The sequence below is a fragment of the Castor canadensis genome, chromosome 1, assembly GCF_047511655.1.
Source record: "Castor canadensis chromosome 1, mCasCan1.hap1v2, whole genome shotgun sequence".
NCBI lineage: Eukaryota > Metazoa > Chordata > Mammalia > Rodentia > Castoridae > Castor > Castor canadensis.
Window position 1 is genome coordinate 164,404,688 of NC_133386.1, and position 12,732 is coordinate 164,417,419.

The 12,732-nt window shown below is 35.3% G+C and overlaps 1 protein-coding gene and 1 pseudogene across 2 annotated transcripts in view; one reads left to right on the plus strand and one right to left on the minus strand.

Moving 5' to 3' along the window:
* Ano3 (anoctamin 3) overlaps positions 1 to 10,031 on the plus strand; it is a 286,849-nt gene extending 276,818 nt beyond the window's left edge. For both annotated transcript variants that reach the window (XM_074043012.1, XM_074043020.1), the window contains one exon: positions 6,973 to 10,031. In XM_074043012.1, the coding sequence (XP_073899113.1) occupies positions 6,973 to 7,155 (183 nt within the window). In that variant the 3' untranslated portion in view covers positions 7,156 to 10,031. The remainder of the gene's footprint in view (positions 1 to 6,972) is intronic.
* LOC109679398 (histone H4 transcription factor pseudogene) lies at positions 2,761 to 6,410 on the minus strand (annotated as a pseudogene).
* Positions 10,032 to 12,732: the final 2,701 nt, after the last annotated feature.

Sequence of the window (12,732 nt, forward strand, 5' to 3'; positions counted from 1 at the left end):
TTACTGCACACTTGACCTGAAAATTCTTAATGGTCCTAGCTTTCAGCTTCCTAGTAACCAAGTTTAAAAACTAAAAGATACATTTCATAATCTAATAAAAGAATTCATAGCTACTCACCAGGGTAGAAAACTTGAAATTCTGAGAAATCTGCTCTAAATATAATTGACCACATACAAATCTGACTGAGGGACATTGGATGATTCAATAAACTATGCCTGACACTTTTTATTAAAAATACACAGTTTGACTATTGGTGGCATGCAATAATATTAAAGTATAATATTTGTGAAGAAACTTTAGGGAAAGACACAGTATCATTGCCTTGTGTAACAAAGCTTGATATAGTGAAGAACTGAACACTGGAATATATTGAGTATCTATCTACTCTCTGAGTTAACCCTAAATCAATGAAAGAATGATAAATCTATGTTTTCTGTGGCCAAAATTATGGAGCCAAAGAAATAACCATACCTCAGATTTGGGGAAAAGAACAGTCTTTTTTAAAGGCAACTATACTTTTCAACTGATTTCCAAAAAAGTGCTTCAAATTTTGTAGTGAAATGTCCTTCATCTGGAAAATGAAATGCTTACCACTGAAAGTCTTATCCAGTGTTGAAATTCTCTTACATAATGACTTTGAGTCAATAAAAATGATTCCTGATGAAGTGAGACTTTCTTACCTCATTACAGGTAAGAGTTTAAAGCTTACTTCTAATCTAATGATTCAGTCAAGTCTTTTTTTAACTTCAATGCTTTTTTTTTTAAAATTCACACTTTTTTCCCAAAAGTATAAAAAGTTAATCCAATACCACAATTTAGAGCAACACATCATCATGGGTCCATGTAAGTCCCTCCTTATTTTTTCTACTTCATTCCTCATTACTGATTCCATCACCACCAATCCCAAATGCACCATTCTCTTTTCTTCAATGTAGGTTCTTCTACATGTTTCTTTGAAATATTTTATAGACATATTTGTCTATAAAATATATAGTTAGTATTATTTTGAATGTTCGTTTTCAAAAATTACTTCAATTGTATCGTGTAATAAGACTTATTTTCTCTCTTACTCATTTTACCTTTTGTTTTTAGATCTATGGAGAAAGATATTCATGGGATCTGTCTGTGTTTAGAGTATTTCTTCTAGACATAGAGAATACTGGTATTTAAATATTATGAAATATCATTGAGGATATTTGGGCCAATGATATTCTCTCTACCTCAGATAAATCTATCATTCATAACTGTAGCTATATTGCCATGTTAACATGTTAATATGTTTCTAGTAGCATAGGACTAGTTGTAAAACTGCATACAAAGTTTTACCTTGTACTGACAAATTAATCTCCAAAAGCCATGAGCGTGTTTACACTCAGTGGGTGAGGTCCCCTGTTTCTGTAAGTTTTCTTCAGACTTTCTAAAATTTTGTAGCTGAATAAAAGATGATATTTTGTTTTTTTCTTGTTCTTATCACTTTAATCTGTTCACAAGTGACATTAGCCATCACTTTTAGTACTAGAAAGCCATTTTGGTATCCTTTTATAAAAATGTATAATCTTGGTCCTGTTCTGTTTGAGTTTTCAGTTTATTTGCCAGCAAATTTCAAGATTTCCTTGTATATATTATTATATATTCGTCCTTCACCAGTTATAAACACAGAAAGTATATTCTCCTTGTACATAACCTATTAATTTTATCTATACACAAATAATGCTTAATTTTGATGTAGTTAGTCCTATCATTGTTTTAACTTCTTGGTTCATTTTTATTTTAAATAGCTTATTTAGGAAATTTTCCTCATCTGGAGTTTAATAAAATATATTCAGATCCATTTTTTACTGTTAATTTTATAGCTTTATCCTAAGTCTACCTGTATTTAAGATACAGTCTGAGGAAAAAGCTTATTATTCTTATTCTACATATAATTTTTATAATGCTGTTTTACTAAGCAATATATATATAATATTTACACTGATTTGTAATTCTACTGTGTGATATTCCAAGTTTTTATATCTTCATAGGTGTATCCTTGGCCTCATTCTGATACATTATTCCATTTGTCTGTTCCTGGGTCAATATTACCTTTGTATTTAAATTCTTTGTCTTTGTAATATGTTTTAGTGTTTGGTAAAGTAAGCACCATCTTATTCTAGACATGTTTGCTTTTATGTTTCTTTATTTTTGGGAGGTGGGCTTAGGTATACTTATTTTATTTTTGTGAAATTATTTTCATTATCATACATTAATTTTCAAAGTAAGGAGTTTCATTGTTATATTTCCATACACACATATCTGATCATTTTCACCCCTCTGTTACTCATTCTTATCCCCTTCAACCACCTCACCTTTTAAAAATTTTAATTTATTTATAAAATGTACATATTTATGGGTATCATATAATGTATTGATATGTGTGCATATCAATAATGTATTGATATGTGTGCATTGTGAAATATTCAAATCAATTTAAATATATCTGTCTCTTCAAACAATTATCACTTCTTTGTGAAAGCAATTGAAATTCTTTCTTCTAGTATTTTTGAAATTATAGAACATTATCATTTCCTGTAGTCATCCTACTGGGCAATATAGCAAACCAGACCTTACTTTCCTATCTAACTACAACTTAGTACCTATTGACCAGCTTTTCTCTTTCCATGCCTCCCCTGTCTCTCTCCTACCTCTTGCAACCCCTGTTTCTTTATTACCAAACACAATTCACACACACACACACACACACACACACACACACACACACACACACCACACACACACACGCACACGCAGTGCCTCCAACCCTGTCCCTGAGGATAACCACAATTGTTCATAGGGTGTAAGAAAAACCCTTAAGAGAGAAATGGTCACTTAATTCTCAATGTCTTAGCTGGTGTGTGGAAAGGGCCCTTGTAGAGACCAGTCACTCATCATCCCCGGACCTACAGACCCCTTAAGGATGGGAATGAATGTGAGTTGACTATTTAATCACTGTCTAGCACGTCAAGAGGGTTATGTTTAAGCTTGGTAACAGCACCCTGTAACAAAAATACACATTCAGGATCCCCATAAAATCCAATGTGGCAAAAAGGGAAGCTCTCAGAGTGTGTAGAATGATGCAAGCTTGGGTTAGAGGGGACCACACTGCTCTCAGCACCACTCCTGAAGGCATCAAATGGCAAGGGCTGCCTGCCCACTAGGGGCACTGCCACCTGCCTGGCTCAAGCCCCAAGGCCTGAGGTAGGAACGGTCAGGTTTTGCAGCCTTCACACAGTCTGAACCTCCGGCTCCTCAGTGGCTGGGGGAGGCTCTCCTGGGGCTTCAGACAGCACATAGTAGACAATCTCTCTCTGGCCTTGGGCATTGGTCTGATTCACCATGTGGATGACAGGGCTGGGGTTGTCCTGAGAGGCTGAGAGGGCTGGTCCCTCAGCACCCTCATCCTCCTCTTCTACCTCTTCCTCAGGTCCTTGTTCCCCCAGCACTGTTTCTAGAATGATGCCCTGCAGGCTGCTCTGATTCAGTGTCACTCCCAGGTCTGATCCCTCCTGTGGCTGCCGCAGCAGCTGCTGTGTCAGCTCCACACTCTCATAGCGAACCAGTTGCAGTCGCATGTAGCCATCTTCATGCTCCTTGTACCGAAAACGGGGATGTCCTGAGGGCCACTTGAACTGGTGCTTCTTGCGAAGGTGCACAGTGAGGTTGTTGCCACGTGTGAAACATTTGTCACACACATGACATTTGTACCTTGGCTCTGAGTCTCCTTCATGCACTTTGCGGTAATGGAACTTGATGGAGCTCATCGACCGAGCACTGAAGCTGCAGTTTTCAAAATCACACCTGTAGGCTGACTCCTTGCTGTGGGTGGCCAGGTGCTTCCGGAGGTCAATCAGATTCTTGCAGCTGTAGTCACAACAGTCACATTTAAAGGGCCGGTCCTCGCTGTGGAGAAAACGCATGTGGTTGCGTACGTAGGGAGGAAGGCAGCGGGCAAGTCATGTCACACAGAGGGCATTTATAGTGATTCACATGATTGCGCATGTGGTCTCGCAGTAGCCGCTCCGTGGCAAATCTCTTGGAACAGTGAGAACACTGGAAACGCTGCTGATCCAATGAGGTCTGGCGCCGGATGGGATGGGATCAAAGAACTTGGTGTTGTTGGCAAACATGCCCCCGCAGGTGGGACAGGCCACCACCTTCTCCTGGGTGTGGCTGCGGAGGTGCTCTCGAAGCTTGTAGCGGTCCTTGAAGGTGCAGGTACAGCCTTTCCAGTCACACAGCACCACACGGTTGTCCTTGCCGACCGTTTGGTATTCACAGCACAGACTGTGTGCTTCCACGTGCCGATAGAACCACTCGGGATTGTCGAAGGAGCTCTCACAGTGTTCCCACAGACACAGGAAGTGGTCAGGGATGTCAGGGATGACATTCCGGCTCTGGAAGTCCAGGATGCAGGAGCTTAGGTCAGCCTGACTTTGCAAGGCCTGTAGCCCCCACTGCTTCAGCTTGGTGTGGTAGCAGTGGAAGTAGACATGGCGGATGAGGTCAGCAGAGCTGTCCAGAGAGCAAAAGCCACATTCTTGCCATAAGCAGGAGATTTCTTCCTCAAGTGGGTCATCGTCCTCCTCCTTTTCCTCCTCCTCCCTAGGCCCACGCATATGCTGTAGGAGCTGAGTGACGTGCTCACAGAACTCTTCCATGGCCGAGCACACAAAGGAACAGGACCCCCACTCACACTGGAGCCCCAGGTTTTCCTTCCGGGCTCCTTTCCCAGGAGGTGACATGGCCTTCCATGAAATAAACTTTTAAAAATTCTGTATGCTTATCACTCTGATTTTTCAAAATTCTCTTAGCTATTTGGAGTTGTTAATCACTCATACAAATTTAGGAATCCATTTCTCAAATTCCTCTAAATATCACGGAAAGGTTTTTTAATTAGAATTACATTTGTCAAACTCATGAGAATTTTTTATTTATTTACAAAATCTGAACAGTTTCATCAGTGAATATGTAATTTGTTCTAGTTATTATTTTACCCTGTAATCAACTTTTAAACTTCTCTTGCTTCACTTCTTTTTGCCCTCTTTTTTAAATTTAAATTTTTTTACTCAGTTTTTATTAGCATATATTAATTATGTAAAAGGATTCAATGTGAGATTTCCATAGATGCATACAATGTACTTTGATCAAATACACCCCATCAATACACTTTTAGATATTTATATTGTGACAAAATGTGATGTCTTATCTTCCATTACATGACTTGCTTTAATTTTGATGGGGTACTGAAATGCTAATGATTTTTCCAAAACGAACATAGTTTCTTATGCATCTTTTGAATTGCCTTTGTAAATGATAATACCATTTGCGAATAATGACAGATTTGTCTCTCTTAAAATTTATAACTCAATTTTACCTGACTTATCATTTAGAATTATTAGATGATGTCAGACAGCAGAAATATGAGCAGCAATGCCTTCTTCCCAGCACAAATAAAATGCTTCTAATTTTTAAAGTATGATATTTCTTATAGGTTTGATAAGATGAATTCTTACCTGTTTAAGAAAAATTTCTTCTACTATTATTTACCTAAGAATCTCTTGATATCTGGGTAGTACATTCTAGCAAAAGTTTTTAAAATAAATTTTCTTTTTAATGCTGTATCATCCTTGCACATGAACCTATATGAGTCAGTTTATAGAGTCATTTATTATCATCGTATAGGACTTGGACAATACCCCTGTCACTAATTTAAATTACAACAATCGTCTTTAATTTGTATTTCTATAATCCTGATGTATTCCTAGATATTTTGGTAAATACCACATATGTGAATTGTCAGGGAAGAAGCTCCTGATTATTGTATATCAGGAAATATGATTTGCTTCACTATGATCTACTTTACAATGGAATTTCTTGGGACACATATAGCAAGCCCAGCTAAAAGTACCTTGAATTCTTCCTTTCCACATAAGGGGATGATTGTCTACTAAAAGTCCTTTATATAAAGGTGTTCTTTTTCACAAGCCATACTAACTCTTATCAGTATCATACTGTTCTTTTTCCTTTCTGAAAAATTGAAAGATCTACCCTTTCTCATAGGTACCTTTCTCAAAAAAGAATGCATTTGTAATAGTAGTAGAAGGTCATATTTGAGCACAGTTTGCATTGTTTCAAGCACTTCCTTAAGACCTTCACATGTATGTATCATTATGCCAGCTTTTAAGAAGCATCATTCTTATTACCATCTTTAGGGAGGAGACACAGAATGTAGGTGATTTGCCTGAGGATACACAGCTACTGAGTGTCAGAATTCAGATCGAGCAGCCTCATTCAACATCTGCACATCTAATAGCAAGCTCACTGCCTTTTGAGCTTTGTTCTTATTTTTAAAAATACTTTTATCAATTTAGTTTAAAAATACAAACAATATATATTTTATCATAGAAGAATTATGTGACAGAGATCAAATATTTTACAGCACTCTTAGCGGTATATAAACTTAATGGAATAAAAATTCTGAAAAAATGAAGGTATTGAAGGTTGAGTCTAATCCCAGCATCACATACATACTGTGTTTTGTGTGCTTTTGGATTTTTCCTAGATACGATCTTTCTCATTGGTGCATGATAAGCATTGTGCCTTAAAAGTATTGTGCACCATAATGTGCATTATATGTATTGCATAATATGTAAAGCTTTTGACATGAATTTAAAATTCATTCAGTGTTTATAAAGTGATATCAAAAAAGAGGAAACGATTCTTCAATTCTTCATTTTTTCCATATCCTAATGCAATAGACAATAATGGTAATATCGCCAATATAATTTTTGAAAATATTAATGCTCTAGATGTTTACATACTAAGTTGTGATGCTTGATTTTAAGGCAAATGCAGCATTGTTTCATGATTGCTCTCTTTTATAATTAGCATTTCAGGATCTTTGAAAATTGTTCTCTCTGATCTTAAATTTGCAGCACCTTGTATTTGGGATTAAGTCATTCATCGCATATCTGATTCCAGATGTACCAAAGGGCCTACATGAACGAATACGACGAGAGAAGTATTTAGTCCAAGAAATGATGTATGAAGCAGAACTAGAACATTTACAACAACAACGGAGAAAAAGTGGTCAGCCTGTTCACCATGAATGGCCTTAGTTCGTGCCTGTTACCCAGTAGGGGTGGTACAATCAGTGTGAAAAAATGATGGCAGCTTGAAATGTAGATGGGATGTAAGAGGAAGGTGCATTTGGCAAACCATATATAGGATATACTACTTGGAAATGTATCACAGCAATATCTGGGATTTGGAATGTCCAGGCATCTGGGGAAGGAAAAGATAACTTATTATCTTAAAAAAAAAGGTTAGACTGATTCTCAGAACAAGCCCTCAGGCAGCTGTGTGTTTGAAGACCTCCCCCTTCCATCAGCTGCAGTGTAATAAGAAGGATAGTGGTAAGGTTTCTAGAGACAGATTTCCGTGTAAATGCTCACAACCCAGGCATAACTAAGAATATAATGTGGTCTTCACTCACATGTTAACTTCACTTTGAAAACTTCATTTGAGTTGATTATAAGAAATGACTTAACTCAGTTATTGTCTTTGTGCAAGAACACCATATCCCTTCAGCTTATCGGTTGGTAGGAATTGCCCATGTCTCTTAGTGAAAGTATGGATCCGTGCCACAAGGAGTTTATGCTGCTTTATATTGACTATGCAGTTTGAAGAGTTGCACATCACCTTTAGTAGTCAAACCAAAAATTTGAGATTCCAAAAAGAACACCACACATTGAAATAATATTTCATTGCACCAGCTGCACTCAAGTCTGTTTAATCACTGGCAGAGCCAGTTGGACAGCACGGTTTTTATACTAAGTGCCAATAGAGCCACTTAACTTACAAAATACAAATGGCTTCTCTTGCATTATTTAGAACAAGACTAGTCCATATTTTTACTGCTGAAGGCTGGTTTTTAGCTTACTTCATTTCTTCCTCTCCGAGTTATTAGAAGTCTCAAAGACATTACCTTGAAATGCTGTAAATATGTTGATTTTCCTTGTTCATTTGCACCTTGACAGTATGCAATGCAAGTTCCAGTTTACGTAGCCCCAAGACCAGTTACATGCTATGCTGTCGTAATATGTTTATTCAGGAAATCTGAAGTCAGATGCCCTGCAACAATTAAAGCCTTTCCTACAATGTGCACTCTTACTTAGGAGCTAATGAAAATAATGCATGTATGCACATCTATATTATTTGTATAAAGTCTTTTTTTTAGTTTTACTTTTCATCACTGAAGGGAGTTTTCTGTTATTTCTTTTATAGGATAATTTGGCTTATTTTTGAAAACTCTCTAGAAACAAAGTCAAATTAATTGTGAAAGTCATCATTTTGCTTTGCTGTGAAATTCTTACATTAGTGCTAACTCTGTCTGTTCATGGACTGATAGAGCAGGGATGATGGGGCATTCAAGAAGAGAAAGTGCAGAGGAGGCATAAGCTATGAGGGCAGAATAAGAAGAAAGACAGGGATTGACATAGAGGAATGTATCGGCAAAACCAAGTTACTTTTCCTTGCAAAACAAGGAAATCCAAGGTTTTCCTCTCCTGGAAATAGGGTGAGAAATCAGACATACACACATGTATGATTATTATGGTTATTAATTGTTCAGTTACTTTTTATCCAATTAAGCAAAGCACAGTCATTTCCAAAATTTAAAAGGGCAAATAAACATGTAAAAATAAGGTTACTTTTTGTACATGCTACTGTTACTTTAGTCAGAAAATTATAGTTTCAATTCCTTGAAAGCTACTTTTATAACTCTAATACTTAAAATTACTTTATTGACTTTTCCTTCTTTCCCTTGAGAGTAAAATGAATAGATTATGGTTCTTTCATGGTGTTTGTCAAAAATATTCAGTCCCCTACTTGCCTTCTGATTCTCAGCAAGGAGAAAAACCTGAGATTAAATGCTGTCACAAAGGATGGGAATGCAGCTCAGTGATAGAGTACTTGCTTAGCATGCATAAGGCCCTGAGTTTAATGTTCAGCACTGCAATAAAATGAAATATGAACTAAGTTCCCTTACAAATCCTTGTCAGGTAGGACCCTTCCATTCCATATTATAACAATTCTACTATATAAGGAAGTTTTAAACTCCTCCATTTTTGTAGTATTCGTGTTTCTTTTTATTTGTTAATTAAATATATACACATCCTAAGTATAACTATTCTGATATTTACATAACATTTATATCTTTTTCCAAATTAGGGACACAAGACAGAGATATTTGTCTTACAGTAGAGCAAAAAAATAATAATATCTGTATACTTGAGAATTCTTCTCTTTCCAAGTTTTTATATAGCCCCATCAAGGTTTAAATCACATTGATTGATATAAAAAAAAAGATATTTTAATAAAAATATGTTAACTTAGAAAATGCCTCCCCTGAGATTTTTGAAACAGATGTGAAAAATTATAGAAACAAAAAATTATCTGAAATGCTTCTTTTGTGAACAGTACAGTAGAATCTAGCTATGCCTTCATTGTTGACAATAAAATATTAGTAGCCCCTCATAGTATGGTAGTTTTGATGACTGCTCTAGTTGAGAGAAGTGTTTTATATCTTGTTTTCATATAAATACAAGTTATTTCTCAAATATTTATAGCACATACTATTTCTCAGGAATTCTGTATTACATGAATGCTGCTTACATATTTTCATATTCTAACTTCTTGTCTTTTTAAGAAAATAACTATTAAATATGTGCATGCAGTCTGCCTTGACAAGTTGTCCAAAGCTGAAGAAATTTTACAGTAAATTGTGTGGAAATTCACTCTAGATCATAGTTGAAATAGTTTGCAATTGTCTGAGTCTCTGTATGCACTTTTGATAAAAGGCTGCTGAATGAATGCATGATGATATGTAACTTCTGAATGCTGCACATTCTTCCAAAATGACTCTAGCACAATGTATTGTGCAATGGAATGACTGTAAAATTTTTCACTAAATAAATTATCATTTAATATGTTACTTTTTCTATAATTGTCATGTTAAATTTGTTTTTTAATTATTAAACTGGGATTTGTTGAATGTACATGAGGAAGGAGATTGCTCATTCTTTAGCAAATAGTTTCTCATTTTATGCAGAAACTTACTCCATTCTTAAACAGTTTTGATTATCTTTTGATAAGATTATTATTTTTAAGACATTTGCACATTAGAGTATGGAAAGGATATCACACCAGTCCTAAAAATGTTTGTACCAGATGGGAAAGGAAGCTTGATTAGGTCTTATGAGGGTTAAAAGGCTTCTATCACACATAAATACTTTTTGGTTCTCATACATATAATGCCCCTCTCAATCACCAACACAATCTCCCTGGGAGAAGACTTATAGCACAGATGCAGAGCATGCCAAGGAAGGAAGATATGCAAGGGCACCATAGCCAATGGTCAGCAAGAAGCTAGCATTTTGGACATGTTTCTTTGACTTCATGGTCAAAATTGAAAATCTAGTTTGCCTGTAGGGTTGATGAGTTGATAAGCCTGTATACTAATTTGTCAAATGTGTGTATAAGGTACAGGTTGTGTGCATTAAAAACACACGCACACACACTCAGCATTGTCACATGCTTTGTACAAGAATTAGTTATACTTTCTATAAGATATGCACAACTCAACCTAAAATGGTCAGATTTTTCTACTACATTTTCCCCCAAAATCACAGTATTATAATGGGTTCATTCTAAGTTTTATATAAAGAATCAGTTAACATATTATCTTATTGCTGGCATTCTTAGTAGCCCAAAAGAGAACCTTTTATTAGTAGCCTTGATTACACTAAGCACTTGACTGTTGCTTTGCATCTTTCCATAAGAAGGAAAGGGATGAGATGTTTAGGTCTAGACCTACATCTACTTCCCCAATACTCTTTTGCATCTTAATTCTCTGAGAGGAGAAAATGGTATCTCTCCTCTGTTTTTCAGAAAGTAAACGTATGATTTCTTGAAAAACAAAGCTTTATAAGATTCACCTAGATACTCCCTCAGAAAAATAAATGTTATCTGTGTGGCTAGCCCCACGTGATACTCAGGCTGCCTCAGTATCTTTACAATCATTTGGTCAATGTGCACACAACTCAATGCTAACAGGTAAACTGTTTAAGGCAAACTGAATATTTTTTCTAACAAGTAGTATGATATTCTGTATCATTAAGCATTGAACATTCCTTCTAAACTGCCAACAAATTTTAAAGGCAATTTAAGAAAATTTTGCACTGTCGAGATAGGCTGAGTCAAGTTTTAAGAAGGTGCCTGTAGATCGGCATTCTTGAAAGTGATGAACTGTAAAGATTCATAAACCTTCATAATGTATATTTCACTTCATTTGGTACCATTGCCTGATGCTAAGTTGTCTGCAAAGTCAAACTGACTGTGTTGCTATAAATAAGCAATTTGGGAATTGTTCATTTATTTTCTTGCATGGAAAATACATTAAGACATTTAATAAATATTATCACAAATTCTTAGCTTTATAAATGTGTCAAAAGAGGATTTTGTAATGGGGCTAGGTATTCTGAACACTTGTGCACACAGTTGCTCTAATACATGAATTGTTTCTGAATATTCCTGAGGACAGATAGTTCAATATGCAAAAATATCATATTGTATATTGCTTAACTAGGTTGTAGCAATCTGCTTTATTTATTTATAAAAACCTCTTGAAGTTTACCTGTATATGTGTCCTAAGACTTGAGTAGACCAAATATCATAGGCATTATCCAAAACAGTGACAAGGAAGTGGTTAAATTACACAGCAGAAGTTGTTATGCCATACATTTGCTTGGTCATCTAATAGGCCTGCCTTTATGAGGTTTACACAAAAGATTTTAGGATAGTAGACTATCTTGCCCCCCACTGCAGTTGAGAATGTTCATACTGATCATTTCAGTGTTTCCCAATCAGAATTTATTTTTAAAAGAAATAATTACTTTCTTAATTATATATCATTCTCCAGACTTTTTCCTAAAACTCACTAGTTATATAAATACAGCATTAAATTTAGATGTATTCCAATGTTCTAGAACTTAAAAACTGCATAAAATTTGGAAATAAAAAACCTTATGAAATACTAAATTCTTACTATTTTACATTCAGTGATTAACTTTAATTAAGTAATAGAAGAAAATGAAATTTTAAAAGCTTAAAAACAAATTAATGTCCAATTACACTGTATCATCTCTTATACAAATTTTAAGTGCTTTATCTTATCATGCACAATGAAACAATTATAATTTCATGTGCTGAAAAGTATTCTTATGTTCATGAGCCAATTATCAGAAAACATAAAATAAAAAAGATTATTTACCTTAGTTGAGACTTTCAAAACAAAAAAAATCTTACAAAATTTCTTAGTGATACACAAAAATATCATTGTCAATGAATTCCACCGGGCAAAATATTGTTTCTAATTTGTGATGAAAACCTGACAGTCCAGGGGTCATGCTGCTATTAAGTAACCAAATATTTTTAATCATAATTCTCTTTTCTCTTAGGATGCTGATATCTCAAACACCAAAAAAGAACTGTATTGGAAGAGCAGACTTTTGACGGTTTGTCATTCATATAGGTGTTTATAAATCTGCATGGACTTTACTAAGAGTTTGGGATGGCAGATAAAAAAAACTAGCATTTGTTCTTTCCAAACATCTAAGTAAAAAAATAGGTGATTT